At 45.7% G+C, this 15,000-nt stretch overlaps 1 protein-coding gene and 1 long non-coding RNA gene across 3 annotated transcripts in view; both read left to right on the top strand.

Moving 5' to 3' along the window:
- LOC128635301 (caseinolytic peptidase B protein homolog) overlaps nucleotides 1-15,000 on the top strand; it is a 34,502-nt gene that overhangs the window by 5,586 nt on the left and 13,916 nt on the right. Inside the window, exons 4-5 of one of the 2 annotated variants that reach the window (XM_053687482.1) lie at nucleotides 970-1,134; nucleotides 2,831-3,002. The exons of the other annotated variant lie outside the window; for it this stretch is intronic. Of the exons in view, the coding sequence (XP_053543457.1) occupies nucleotides 970-1,091 (122 nt within the window). The 3' untranslated portion in view covers nucleotides 1,092-1,134; nucleotides 2,831-3,002. Of the gene's footprint in view, nucleotides 1-969; nucleotides 1,135-2,830; nucleotides 3,003-15,000 lie in introns of those variants that run through there. 2 annotated transcript variants of the gene reach the window in all.
- On the top strand, nucleotides 3,512-8,829 carry LOC128635302 (uncharacterized). The gene is made up of 5 exons (XR_008398251.1): nucleotides 3,512-3,644; nucleotides 6,728-6,841; nucleotides 7,429-7,500; nucleotides 7,866-7,961; nucleotides 8,048-8,829. It is a non-coding gene; the product is annotated as an uncharacterized LOC128635302 (long non-coding RNA).

Genomic DNA, 15,000 nt, shown 5'->3' with positions numbered 1-15,000 from the left:
CCTGATTACACACCAATAAAGTGGGGACATTTTTGATTGTGGGGACCTAAAATCGAGTCCCCACAATACTAATCATTGCAGCATGTTTATTTCATCGAGTTGAATCCCCCCACCAAAAATCTCATTAGTCCTCAAAATTGACATTTACTCCTTAAAAGTGTGTGTGTGTGTAGGGGGCGGGGGGGCAGTCAAGTGTATAAAGCCCCCTTTTGGCCAAAGACTGTAAAAACATTCGCGTTAGCACACTTGATGACGTAGTACAGCAATGCTGAACTCTGATTGGTTGAAACGGAAGACCTCCGATTGGTTGAAACTGAAGAACTCCGATTGGCCAAACACCAATCAATCACTGGAGCTTTGAGCCAATGAAGTAGTATGTGGTTGAATATCTCAGTTTAATGAGACGCGTGGAGTTAGGTGAATTAGCATCGCGCCCAAAACGTATGTGAGTTAATATTTATCATGTCACGGAATGTTTTTAAAGCTTATACTACTAAGAGGGTTTATTAAATAAACTGTGTTGGAGTGTAAATTATTTTATTATTTAACATTTTAAATTATGGTTTACACAGCATAGTGTTCTCAGTAATTAGCTAGTGTTAGTTAGCTAATGATTATTCTAGCTTGTTAGCTAGCTCAGCCTTTATGAGGCATTTAAATATATCAGTCCATTAATTTTACTAATGCTAGATTGTCTATTAATATTTAATGCACCTTCCATATAGATGCCTTCAGAATTTGTGAAGTGAAACTTTTAATAAGGGTGAAAACGAGGTTTTGAAAATGAGTCAGAGGAAGAGTCCAACAAATGATGCTATTTTTCACATTAGCACCAGTCGTGATAAAGCAGGGCTTGATGTCAAATACATTGATGCATTTAAAGGTGAGCAGACCATATAAATAAATAAACTTGGACTTATGGTGATAAAACAGTAGGTTAGTTAGCATGCTTTGTTATTCCTAAACAAGGCAGGGGAGTGTTTACCATGACGCACTTCACTAAAGGAGAGTTCATCAACTCTCTGGAAAGAGAGGCAGACATCGAATTTACCACAGCAACAGAAGACACCGAATTTACCACAGCAACTTGAAAGGATTTATGTTCGACTTCATCTGGCACGATAAATTCTGGACGTGAGTACTCCTATATATTTCTTTATCCATTTCGGTAGTGTATGCGGTATGAGCTGCGGGGGTTTTAAACGCACAGTTAAAGTTTATCTGTGAAAAAAGTTTTCCCTCGCCTCGCTTCACTAAGACATGGTCTGAGGGGAAATCGACTCGAGAGAATGATATTAAATTAGATTAGTTTATTAAGTTTATTACTGTGACTCGTTAATATTTACATCCGGAGAAAGCTAACATCATATATTCCCAGCGCCGAAGTTTTGGTCGTGCGGGCGCCATTTTTAAATACCTGCTCACAGTTTAGTCTGTGATTCACCTCGGTTCTGAATCGCGTTTAACAACAATATTGTCCGTTATCAGAAAAAAAATATTTTAATAGTTTTTATCATATGCCTTTCGAGTGTTTTTCTTTTGTTAAATGTGTATCCGCATTCATCTGACGCGTGATTCAGGTGAGCTGCGCATCATAAACGCAGCACAGTGCCACTCGATTAGAATGAGGGTCCTGAACTGTTGTGCTGCGTTTCTGATGCGCAGCTCACCTGAATCACGCGTCAGACATTACCTTTATATCCAGTAGCATTTCGATTATCCAGCTCCATATGCCTCAAATATGTTTTACACAGGACAGCTATACTGTGCTTTGTAGTCATTTATTAGTTCACTACTATTTCTATTTAACAAAATGCCATGTTCATTAACTCAAAATGCATGATCAGGTGTGAGTTGTAGACACATTCTGTAGAGTTTAGAAGACTTGTCATTACTTAAAAGAGGAAGAAGGAAACTGTGGAGAATCTTAATAATAGAAGTAGTAATGGTTGTTATTATTATTATTATTATTATTATTATTATTATTATGAACAACAATGACTACGTTTACATGGACAGCAGTAATCTAATTATTGACGTTATTTTGAGTAAGACAGTATTGTGATTAAGGTGTTTACATGAGTTGCATTTAGAATATTCCTTTCATGTTCCTATGTTACATGTTATAGAACATAAATCGATTAACGGCACACGTCATTATGTCCCCACGCCATGCCAACCGACGTCCCTCCAGAATTTCACATATCGACGTACAGTTCGTCTTCATTATGGAACCGTATACAGTTTTGGGTGTTTAATTTTACAAAAGCTTCAAGTGCAGTTGATTATTAGTCATGCTATATGTGCAAATATACGACTGCTTGAAGCCGTGGGCTGCGTCCCAAACTGCGTACTTACCTACTATATAGCAGCTGACATATATGTATTTCACCTTCTATATACTGTAGTATGTAAGTACGCGGTTTGGGAAGCAGCCGTGCTCTCTTGTTTGCCGTAAAGCGGCAGAGCGCTGCTGTGTGTGATCGTGTCCTGTCAAAAAACGTCCCGTCACGATGTTAATAGTGTGATTAAGGTGTGTACATGTCTGTAATACACCTCGATAATGCAACTAAAACAGGAATACTCCACACGTCTTACTTCGTTTTGTGTTTTCTTCGAGTATGACTTTAGCCGGATTAAGGTAATTAAAAATCGGGTTAATATTGGATTATTGTTGTCCATGTAAACGTACTGAGTGTCACTGTGACAAAGTATTAAATGTTTGGTTTTATTTGGGGTTTTTAATTCTGCAGCTATACACTTAAAATATTATTATTTAAATAATAATATAAATCACTAAATAAATGTCTTCTCTTTTGTTCAAATTCAGTATTGATGCTGCAAGGGATGATGGCACTCTTGGAAGACTGGTTAATGATGATCACATTAACCCCAACTGCAAAATGAAGAGAATCATTGTGAAAGGAAAGCCCCATTTGTGCCTTTTTGCTTTAAGAGACATAACACCTGGAGAGGAGGTCACATATAATTATGGAGATGCTTGTCCCTGGAAGAGTAAAGTAAGAATGTTACTTCTTGTAGCAATCTTGGATAATTAGATGCCAAATAGTGAATGTATATGTATTTTTACAGCATCACTCCATTACATAACATTGTGGTTGAAGAATAAACTGATATTCTGAGCTTGTAGAGTGTGTAGGGATGGATGTAGAGTGTGTAGGGATGGATGTAGAGTGTGTAGGGATGGATGTAGAGTGTGTAGGGATGGATGTAGAGTGTGTAGGGATGGATGTAGAGTGTGTAGGGATGGATGTAGAGTGTGTAGGGATGGATGTAGAGTGTGTAGGGATGGATGTAGAGTGTGTAGGGATGGATGTAGAGTGTGTAGGGATGGATGTAGAGTGTGTAGGGATGGATGTAGAGTGTGTAGGGATGGATGTAGAGTGTGTAGGGATGCTTAGAACAGTGCCGATCAGTCACTATATGGCACTGCTTACATGTTACATGCTGTTTCTGTAACAGGATTTACCCTCTACTTTTATATTTAATAGTGACTGTTATTGTTTCAGGGGACAAAGTGTGGAATGGATGCAAACAATAATCGTCTGGAGTCAGGTGCTACCTCTGGAGATGTTACCCAGTGCACCCAACATTCACAACAGAAATCTGCTTCCCACATCGAGGTAATTAAACTGCTTTAATTCATGCGAGTTCCAAACAGTAAATGCTACATTGAGGGGAAAAAAGTATTTGATCCCCTGCTGATTTTGTATGTTTGCCCACTGACAAAGAAAAGATCAGTCTATAATTTTAATGGTAGATTTATTTGAACAGTGAGAGACAGAATAACAACAAGAAAAACCAGAAGAACGCATGTCAAAAATGTTATAAATTGATTTGCATTTTAATGAGGGAAATAAGTATTTGACCCCCTCTCAATCAGAAAGATTTCTGGCTCCCAGGTGTCTTTTATACAGGTAACGAGCTGAGATTAGGAGCACACTCTTAAAGGGAGTGCTCCTAATCTCACCTTGTTACCTGTATAAAAGACACCTGTCCACAGAAGCAATCAATCAATCAGATTCCAAACTCTCCACCATGGCCAAGACCAAAGAGCTCTCCAGGGATGTCAGGGACAAGATTGTAGACCTACACAAGTCTGGAATGGGCTACAAGACCATTGCCAAGCAGCTTGGTGAGAAGGTGACAACAGTTGGTGCGATTATTCACAAATGGAAGAAACACAAAAGAACTGTCAATCTCCCTCGGCCTGGGGCTCCATGCAAGATCTCACCTCGTGGAGTTGCAATAATCATGAGAACAGTGAGGAATCAGCCCAGAACTACATGGGAGGATCTTGTCAATGATCTCAAGGCAGCTGGGGCCATACTCACCAAGAAAACACCTGGTAACACACTACGCCGTGAAGGACTGAAATCCTGCAGCGCCCGCAAGGTCCCCCTGCTCAAGAAAGCACATATACATGCCCGTCTGAAGTTTGCCAATGAACATCTGAATGATTCAGAGGACAACTGGGTGAAAGTGTTGTGGTCAGATGAGACCAAAATGGAGCTCTTTGGAATCAACTCAACTCGCCGTGTTTGGAGGAGGAGGAATGCTGCCTATGACCCCAAGAACACCATCTTCACCGTCAAACATGGAGGTGGAAACATTATGCTTTGGGGGTGTTTTTCTGTTAAGGGGACAGGACAACTTCACCGCATCAAAGGGACGATGGACGGGGCATGTACCGTCAAATCTTGGGTGAGAACCTCCTTCCCTCAGCCAGGGCATTGAAAATGGGTCGTGGATGGATATTCCAGCATGACAATGACCCAAAACACACGGCCAAGGCAACAAAATAGTGGCTCAAGAAGAAGCACATTAAGGTCCTGGAGTGGCCTAGCCAGTCTCTAGACCTTAATCCCATAGAAAGTCTGTGGAGGGAGCTGAAGGTTCGAGTTGCCAGACGTCAGCCTCGAAACCTTAATGACTTTGAGAAGATCTGCAAAGAGGAGTGGGACAAGATCCCTCCTGAGATGTGTGCAAACCTGGTGGCCAACTACAAGAAACGTCTGACCTCTGTGATTGCCAACAAGGGTTTTGCCACCAAGTACTAAGTCATGTTTTGCAGAGGGGTCAAATACTTATTTCCCTCATTAAAATGTAAATCAATTTATAACATTTTTGACATGCGTTTTTCTGGATTTTCTTGTTGTTATTCTGTCTCTCACTGTTCAAATAAATCTACCATTAAAATTATAGACTGATCATTTCTTTGTCAGTGGGCAAACGTACAAAACCAGCAGGGGATCAAATACTTTTTTCCCTCACTGTACATCTGCACAATGTATTCTGCCAATGTAGGCAGTGGAGTACTCAGTTATGTGCTTTATGCAGTGCTGCTCCTTAAACTTGCGATGCATATACTAATACCTTCTGCTTTTCTCCTGTGGACTTTGCTCACCGACGTCATATACTTCAGCCATGACAACGCTATGAGATATCACACCTCAACCAGGCTATGCATTTGCTTCTCTCTTGCAGACTATGCTCGTTGACCCATCCATCTCAGAGCTGCACCCCAGCTGTGCTATGTATTTTCCAAACCTAATTTCATGTACTTTTACCAGGGTTGCCTTAATACTGTTGCAAGATTCCCCCTCTCCTACCTTCTCAGCCACTGCTTCACTGCCACGTGGTGACTGGTCTGTGTTATGCGGGTCATATTCCTGGTTTTGTATACTGTAAATGTTTCATTTTCAGATCCATGTCAGCACTGCTACAATATGCCCTCTCATCTAACTACTCAGCAGCGACACCAGTGCATTACTGCAACTTAGCTATGTTGTTTGACTGCTAATCCTAATTTACTTTACTCCAACTACTTCTTTTCTAGTGCCCCATTAATGATGCTGAGGGATGTCGCTGACCTTGCCACAGTCTTGTACCTCAGCTATGCACTTTTTACTAATGCTAATTTTTTTTGCAGCTGTAATGCTGCACCTTCACTGTGCTTTAAGTCTACGAATACTAATCTCATTGCCTCCAACTCCTTAACACTGCTACACAGAAGCTATTTCTCTCTTACTGTTGCTGTTCCACAGCTCCATTTCACATAGTGTTATGCCAGTATTAGGGACCCTCCATTTGTGTTTATCTCTTTTGGGACCAGCCTCTAGAGTACCTAAATAACTTCTCGCTTTCACTGCTATCAGTTTACTGCTCTTGGCCTGCTGAACCAACAGCTGGACATAGATTCTGTAAAGGTGCAGTACATTGCTTTGTAAAATGCATTCACGGTCCACCCTATGCTATCTTTGTGTGTCCAATCTTGTAACCCTTGCTACCAACACTTGTTTGTAACTTGAAAGTTTAGCTGAATCCAGGATCATGGAAAGCTCTTTTTAAAAAAAGCTCAGGTTATTACTTTTATGCCAATTTTTCTGTTCTGCAATCTGTCCTTTTTATTACAGTATGTTAAATGTGTGGTTAAACTAGCAAATGGGATTATTAGTGTACATGGGTATGAAACAGCTTTTTATATGTATTTTTTAACATGGTAAATGTTATGTCTCTACAATGTACATCAGGTCCCCACAAGATACCTACTTTAAAATGTTCTCTTTTTTTCTACAGATGTCTTCTTTGCTTGGTGTGTTTTAGCCTAAAATACTTTCTACAACTTTGTACATTTCAGCTTAGTTATGGTATACCAACATACTTTTACTTTTGGGCTTATTAGTTACTGTTTTGCCTATTTCAGGTGACAGAAAGTGGAATAGAGGTGGACAGTAATCGTTTGGAGTCAGATGGTGCCTCTGGAGATGATAATCATTGCACCCAACATTCACCGGATGAGTCTACATTCTGCAATCTGGTATGGAACTGCTTTTTTAATGTATTTTATCACATAGTAAACGTTAAGTCCCCACAATGTACATTGTACTCTACCAGTGTTTGCAAAGGAGTGATTTCAATTGACAATTGAAGTGGTACCCCTCCCCCACTGGGTCCCCACACTGTCTTTTAACATGAAACTTTACACAATACAGTTACGTGTGTTTATCTTTGTTTAGCAAAACCCTTGTTTTCTACACATTCAATTTTATTTACTTAATAAATTAGTTAATTGTACTTTTAGGATTAATTGTGATTTGGGGTGGTTTCAGGTGATAAGTATAATAGGTGAAAAAAGTCATCATCTGGAATCTGATCTTACCGCTGGAGATGATCAGCAGCAAAAGTCTGCAGTCTTAGTTCAGGAAGAACATTTTGTTTTTAGCGCTTTATGCAGTATGTGCCAAAAGTAGCCTTGCTGGCTTAATAAGAAAAGCTCAAATGTAACCAAAAGGCAAATAATTTTTTCCCCCACTTATTTTACACTAATGTATTTTAAATATGAAATTGTTTGAAGTCTCATTACATTTTGTATTCTATCATTTGTTTGTTTTTTTAACTCGGCAGGTGCCAGATGAAACATTTGCTGATGACCAGTATTGTATACCGCAGTCACAAGAGGAGACAAGCACTCCTCAGGTTGGATAAATTGTCACTTTTCTGAATATAAAAAGTGGACCTTTTTAATTAGTACTTAATTCGGTGAAACACCAGATATGATGGGTGTCTACTCCAGTGAAAAGCCTGTGATGTGGGCGGCTCCAAACTAGGTTTTATCTATTGAAAGGGCAAGTATGGTATATGGGAGACGGAAGGTTAGCTAGGCCTTTCTATAATCCCTAATGGCTTGGTACATGTAGACAACATCTTAACTTGTATAATTGTATCCACAACCACCATAGTGACCACATTTTAAGCTCCACAATCACTGTATTCTTCAGAAAATGCACAACCTGTAGTTAGGATGCATTCAAAAAGAGTGCACTTGTTCTGTGTTTAAGTAGATATTGAACCAGAACTGAAACCATCGACAGAGCAAGCCCAGAAAACCTCATCTGAGCAAGCAACAGAATCAACCAGTACCACATCTGTTCCCAAAGGTATTGTCTGATAAACAAACAGAATTGTTTTCATGAAATTGAAAGACATTATATGTTTTGACTAACTTTGTCTTGCATTTGTTCAGGTGTTAAGGTGGTAAAGAAATGGGAGACCAGTGAAGTGAAAGCATTTGAAAAACATCTGTACAGGTTCATAAAAACTTGCACAGTGCCAGGAAAAAAACATGGTGAGGCCTGTATTAAAGCTGAGCCTGTTGCACTGAAAGGCAGGGATCAGTTGTCTGTTAAGTTCTTTGTAAAAAAAAAATAGAATCACTGCCCTTAAAAGGAAAATGTAACCCAGAAAAAGTCTGCATGGTTTCATTTGGTTTTATTTGCACAGATCATTGGTAGTTTTAGTTTATTATTATTATTAAGTTTATGGCTTGAATTTTGTATTGTACAATTTAATTTTTTCTACTTTTTTTACTTCATTTATGAGAAACTTTTTTTGAGTGTTAATTAGTAACTGCCTGAAAATACTATCTTTGTGAAAATACTGCATTGCAAATGGCAAAATGTTTCAGATTAAAATAAAAGACATGTTATTCATGTGACTTAATCAATTATCTTGGAAATATGCATTATAGCACCTTCCCAATTGTTTGTAAATTGCGTCCCCAGATTGTTCACAAGTACCTACAATTTAGAAATACCAGAATAATAGTGTGTGTGTGTGTGTGTGTGTGTCCGCTCGTCCTCAAAAGTTTGGTCTACCAGAAATTGTCCCCAGGATGTGGAAAAATGTCACATTGCTTTATTGACGTTTTTTCATTAATTTGAAGTGACGGACGTCTTTACAGCTTCAACAGAAACACGAATCTGTCTTTGGTTTGTTCCTAAACCTTTTAGAAATACGGGTCCCCGCATTGGAGGATTCAGCATGTAGTCCCCAATATAGACTTGCACAAGTATGTGTGTGTGTGTGTGTGTGGCTCTGTGTGTGTGTGTGGCTCTGTGTGTGTGTGTGGCTCTGTGTGTGTGTGTGGCTCTGTGTGTGTGTGTGGCTCTGTGTGTGTGTGTGGCTCTGTGTGTGTGTGTGGCTCTGTGTGTGTGTGTGGCTCTGTGTGTGTGTGTGGCTCTGTGTGTGTGTGTGGCTCTGTGTGTGTGTGTGGCTCTGTGTGTGTGTGTGGCTCTGTGTGTGTGTGTGGCTCTGTGTGTGTGTGTGGCTCTGTGTGTGTGTGTGGCTCTGTGTGTGTGTGTGGCTCTGTGTGTGTGTGTGGCTCTGTGTGTGTGTGTGGCTCTGTGTGTGTGTGTGTGTGGCTCTGTGTGTGTGTGTGTGTGTGGCTCTGTGTGTGTGTGTGTGGCTCTGTGTGTGTGTGTGTGGCTCTGTGTGTGTGTGTGGCTCTGTGTGTGTGTGTGGCTCTGTGTGTGTGTGTGGCTCTGTGTGTGTGTGTGGCTGTGTGTGTGTGTGTGTGTGTGGCTGTGTGTGTGTGTGTGTGTGGCTCTGTGTGTGTGTGTGTGTGGCTCTGTGTGTGTGTGGCTCTGTGTGTGTGTGGCTCTGTGTGTGTGTGGCTCTGTGTGTGTGTGGCTCTGTGTGTGTGTGGCTCTGTGTGTGTGTGGCTCTGTGTGTGTGTGGCTCTGTGTGTGTGTGGCTCTGTGTGTGTGTGGCTCTGTGTGTGTGTGGCTCTGTGTGTGTGTGGCTCTGTGTGTGTGTGGCTCTGTGTGTGTGTGGCTCTGTGTGTGTGTGGCTCTGTGTGTGTGTGGCTCTGTGTGTGTGTGTGTGTGGCTCTGTGTGTGTGTGTGTGTGGCTCTGTGTGTGTGTGTGTGTGGCTCTGTGTGTGTGTGTGTGTGGCTCTGTCTGTGTGTGTGTGTGGCTCTGTCTGTGTGTGTGTGTGGCTCTGTGTGTGTGTGTGGCTCTGTCTGTGTGGCTCTGTGTGTGTGTGTGTGTGTGTGGCTCTGTGTGTGTGTGTGTGTGGCTCTGTGTGTGTGTGTGTGTGGCTCTGTGTGTGTGTGTGTGTGGCTCTGTGTGTGTGTGTGTGTGGCTCTGTGTGTGTGTGTGTGTGGCTCTGTGTGTGTGTGTGTGTGGCTCTGTGTGTGTGTGTGTGTGGCTCTGTGTGTGTGTGTGTGTGGCTCTGTGTGTGTGTGTGTGTGTGTGGCTCTGTGTGTGTGTGTGTGGCTCTGTGTGTGTGTGTGTGGCTCTGTGTGTGTGTGTGTGGCTCTGTGTGTGTGTGTGTGTGTGTGTGTGTGTGTGTGTGTGTGTGGCTCTGTGTGTGTGTGGCTCTGTGTGTGTGTGTGTGGCTCTGTGTGTGTGTGGCTCTGTGTGTGTGTGGCTCTGTGTGTGTGTGGCTCTGTGTGTGTGTGGCTCTGTGTGTGTGTGGCTCTGTGTGTGTGTGGCTCTGTGTGTGTGTGGCTCTGTGTGTGTGTGGCTCTGTGTGTGTGTGGCTCTGTGTGTGTGTGTGTGTGTGGCTCTGTGTGTGTGTGTGTGTGTGTGGCTCTGTGTGTGTGTGTGTGGCTCTGTGTGTGTGTGTGTGGCTCTGTGTGTGTGTGTGTGGCTCTGTGTGTGTGTGTGTGGCTCTGTGTGTGTGTGTGTGGCTCTGTGTGTGTGTGTGTGGCTCTGTGTGTGTGTGTGTGTGTGTGGCTCTGTGTGTGTGTGTGTGTGGCTCTGTGTGTGTGTGTGTGTGGCTCTGTGTGTGTGTGTGTGTGGCTCTGTGTGTGTGTGTGTGTGGCTCTGTGTGTGTGTGTGTGTGGCTCTGTGTGTGTGTGTGTGTGGCTCTGTGTGTGTGTGTGTGTGGCTCTGTGTGTGTGTGTGTGGCTCTGTGTGTGTGTGTGTGTGTGTGGCTCTGTGTGTGTGTGTGTGTGTGTGTGTGTGTGTGTGTGTGTGGCTCTGTGTGTGTGTGTGTGTGTGTGTGTGTGTGTGGCTCTGTGTGTGTGTGTGTGTGTGTGTGTGTGTGTGTGTGTGGCTCTGTGTGTGTGTGTGTGGCTCTGTGTGTGTGTGTGTGGCTCTGTGTGTGTGTGGCTCTGTGTGTGTGTGTGTGGCTCTGTGTGTGTGTGGCTCTGTGTGTGTGTGGCTCTGTGTGTGTGTGGCTCTGTGTGTGTGTGGCTCTGTGTGTGTGTGGCTCTGTGTGTGTGTGTGTGTGTGGCTCTGTGTGTGTGTGTGTGGCTCTGTGTGTGTGTGGCTCTGTGTGTGTGTGGCTCTGTGTGTGTGTGGCTCTGTGTGTGTGTGGCTCTGTGTGTGTGTGTGTGTGTGGCTCTGTGTGTGTGTGTGTGGCTCTGTGTGTGTGTGTGTGGCTCTGTGTGTGTGTGTGTGTGGCTCTGTGTGTGTGTGTGTGTGGCTCTGTGTGTGTGTGTGTGTGGCTCTGTGTGTGTGTGTGTGTGGCTCTGTGTGTGTGTGTGTGTGGCTCTGTGTGTGTGTGTGTGTGGCTCTGTGTGTGTGTGTGTGTGTGGCTCTGTGTGTGTGTGTGTGTGTGGCTCTGTGTGTGTGTGTGTGGCTCTGTGTGTGTGTGTGTGTGGCTCTGTGTGTGTGTGTGTGTGTGGCTCTGTGTGTGTGTGTGTGTGGCTCTGTGTGTGTGTGTGTGGCTCTGTGTGTGTGTGTGGCTCTGTGTGTGTGTGTGGCTCTGTGTGTGTGTGTGGCTCTGTGTGTGTGTGTGGCTCTGTGTGTGTGTGTGGCTCTGTGTGTGTGTGTGGCTCTGTGTGTGTGTGTGGCTCTGTGTGTGTGGCTCTGTGTGTGTGGCTCTGTGTGTGTGGCTCTGTGTGTGTGGCTCTGTGTGTGTGTGTGTGTGTGTGTGTGGCTCTGTGTGTGTGTGTGTGTGTGTGTGTGTGTGTGGCTCTGTGTGTGTGTGTGTGGCTCTGTGTGTGTGGCTCTGTGTGTGTGGCTCTGTGTGTGTGGCTCTGTGTGTGTGTGTGTGTGTGTGGCTCTGTGTGTGTGTGTGTGTGTGGCTCTGTGTGTGTGTGTGTGTGTGTGTGTGTGTGGCTCTGTGTGTGTGTGTGTGTGTGTGTGTGTGGCTCTGTGTGTGTGTGTGTGTGTGTGTGGCTCTGTGTGTGTGTGTGTGTGTGTGTGGCTCTGTGTGTGTGTGTGTGTGTGTGTGGCTCTGTGTGTGTGTGTGTGTGTGTGTGGCTCTGTGTGTGTGGCTCTGTGTGTGTGGCTCTGTGTGTGTGGCTCTGTGTGTGTGGCTCTGTGTGTGTGGCTCTGTGTGTGTGGCTCTGTGTGTGTGGCTCTGTGTGTGTGGCTCTGTGTGTGTGGCTCTGTGTGTGTGGCTCTGTGTGTGTGGCTCTGTGTGTGTGTGTGTGTGTGTGGCTCTGTGTGTGTGTGTGTGTGTGGCTCTGTGTGTGTGTGTGTGTGTGTGTGTGTGGCTCTGTGTGTGTGTGTGTGTGTGTGTGTGTGTGGCTCTGTGTGTGTGTGTGTGTGTGTGTGGCTCTGTGTGTGTGTGTGTGTGTGTGTGTGTGTGGCTCTGTGTGTGTGTGTGTGTGTGTGTGGCTCTGTGTGTGTGTGTGTGTGTGTGGCTCTGTGTGTGTGGCTCTGTGTGTGTGGCTCTGTGTGTGTGGCTCTGTGTGTGTGGCTCTGTGTGTGTGGCTCTGTGTGTGTGGCTCTGTGTGTGTGGCTCTGTGTGTGTGGCTCTGTGTGTGTGGCTCTGTGTGTGTGGCTCTGTGTGTGTGGCTCTGTGTGTGTGGCTCTGTGTGTGTGGCTCTGTGTGTGTGGCTCTGTGTGTGTGTGTGTGTGGCTCTGTGTGTGTGTGTGTGTGGCTCTGTGTGTGTGTGTGTGGCTCTGTGTGTGTGTGTGTGGCTCTGTGTGTGTGTGTGTGTGTGTGTGTGGCTCTGTGTGTGTGTGTGTGTGTGGCTCTGTGTGTGTGTGTGTGTGGGGCTCTGTGTGTGTGTGTGTGTGGGGCTCTGTGTGTGTGTGTGTGTGGGGCTCTGTGTGTGTGTGTGTGTGGGGCTCTGTGTGTGTGTGTGGCTCTGTGTGTGTGTGTGGCTCTGTGTGTGTGTGTGTGTGGCTCTGTGTGTGTGTGTGTGTGGCTCTGTGTGTGTGTGTGTGTGGCTCTGTGTGTGTGTGTGTGTGGCTCTGTGTGTGTGTGTGGCTGTGGCTCTGTGTGTGTGTGTGGCTGTGGCTCTGTGTGTGTGTGTGGCTGTGGCTCTGTGTGTGTGTGTGTGTGTGTGTGTGTGTGTGTAGCTCTGTGTGTGTGTGTGTGTGTAGCTCTGTGTGTGTGTGTGGCTGTGGCTCTGTGTGTGTGTGTGGCTGTGGCTCTGTGTGTGTGTGTGGCTGTGGCTCTGTGTGTGTGTGTGTGTGTGTGTGTGTGTGTGTAGCTCTGTGTGTGTGTGTGTGTGTAGCTCTGTGTGTGTGTGTGTGTGGCTCTGTGTGTGTGTGTGTGTGGCTCTGTGTGTGTGTGTGGCTCTGTGTGTGTGGCTCTGTGTGTGTGGCTCTGTGTGTGTGGCTCTGTGTGTGTGGCTCTGTGTGTGTGGCTCTGTGTGTGTGTGTGTGTGTGTGTGGCTCTGTGTGTGTGTGTGTGTGTGTGTGTGTGTGGCTCTGTGTGTGTGTGTGTGGCTCTGTGTGTGTGGCTCTGTGTGTGTGGCTCTGTGTGTGTGGCTCTGTGTGTGTGGCTCTGTGTGTGTGGCTCTGTGTGTGTGTGTGTGTGTGTGGCTCTGTGTGTGTGTGTGTGTGTGGCTCTGTGTGTGTGTGTGTGTGTGTGTGTGTGGCTCTGTGTGTGTGTGTGTGTGGCTCTGTGTGTGTGTGTGTGTGTGTGTGGCTCTGTGTGTGTGTGTGTGTGGCTCTGTGTGTGTGTGTGTGTGTGTGTGGCTCTGTGTGTGTGTGTGTGTGTGTGGCTCTGTGTGTGTGGCTCTGTGTGTGTGGCTCTGTGTGTGTGGCTCTGTGTGTGTGGCTCTGTGTGTGTGGCTCTGTGTGTGTGGCTCTGTGTGTGTGGCTCTGTGTGTGTGGCTCTGTGTGTGTGGCTCTGTGTGTGTGGCTCTGTGTGTGTGGCTCTGTGTGTGTGGCTCTGTGTGTGTGTGTGTGTGGCTCTGTGTGTGTGTGTGTGTGGCTCTGTGTGTGTGTGTGTGGCTCTGTGTGTGTGTGTGTGGCTCTGTGTGTGTGTGTGGCTCTGTGTGTGTGTGTGGCTCTGTGTGTGTGTGTGGCTCTGTGTGTGTGTGTGGCTCTGTGTGTGGCTGTGTGTGTGTGTGGCTGTGTGTGTGTGTGGCTGTGTGTGTGTGTGTGTGTGGCTCTGTGTGTGTGTGTGTGGCTCTGTGTGTGTGTGTGTGTGTGTGTGTGGCTCTGTGTGTGTGTGTGTGTGTGGCTCTGTGTGTGTGTGTGTGTGGGGCTCTGTGTGTGTGTGTGTGTGGGGCTCTGTGTGTGTGTGTGTGTGGGGCTCTGTGTGTGTGTGTGTGTGGGGCTCTGTGTGTGTGTGTGTGTGTGGCTCTGTGTGTGTGTGTGGCTCTGTGTGTGTGTGTGTGTGGCTCTGTGTGTGTGTGTGTGTGGCTCTGTGTGTGTGTGTGTGTGTGGCTCTGTGTGTGTGTGTGGCTGTGGCTCTGTGTGTGTGTGTGGCTGTGGCTCTGTGTGTGTGTGTGGCTGTGGCTCTGTGTGTGTGTGTGTGTGTGTGTGTGTGTGTGTAGCTCTGTGTGTGTGTGTGTGTGTAGCTCTGTGTGTGTGTGTGTGTGGCTCTGTGTGTGTGTGTGTGTGGCTCTGTGTGTGTGTGTGTGTGGCTCTGTGTGTGTGTGGCTCTGTGTGTGTGTGGCTCTGTGTGTGTGTGGCTCTGTGTGTGTGTGTGTGTGTGTGGCTCTGTGTGTGTGTGGCTCTGTGTGTGTGTGGCTCTGTGTGTGTGTGGCTCTGTGTGTGTGTGGCTCTGTGTGTGTGTGTGGCTCTGTGTGTGTGTGTGTGTCTGTCTGTGGCTCTGTGTGTGTGTGTGTGTGTCTGTCTGTGTGTGTGTCTGTCTGTGTGTGTGGCTGTGTGTGTGTGTGGCTGTGTGTGTGTGTGGCTCTGTGTGTGTGTGTGTGTGGCTCTGTGTGTGTGTGTGGCTCTGTGTGTGTGTGTGGCTCTGTGTGTGTGTGTGGCTCTGTGTGTGTGTGTGTGTGTGTGTGTGGCTCTTTGTGTGTGTGTGTGTGTGTGTGTGTGGCT

The sequence above is a fragment of the Ictalurus punctatus genome, chromosome 17 (assembly GCF_001660625.3).
Source record: "Ictalurus punctatus breed USDA103 chromosome 17, Coco_2.0, whole genome shotgun sequence".
Taxonomy (NCBI): Eukaryota; Metazoa; Chordata; class Actinopteri; order Siluriformes; family Ictaluridae; genus Ictalurus; species Ictalurus punctatus.
The sequence above is the reverse complement of the archived record's forward strand: the minus strand, read 5'-3'. Positions and strand labels throughout refer to the sequence as shown.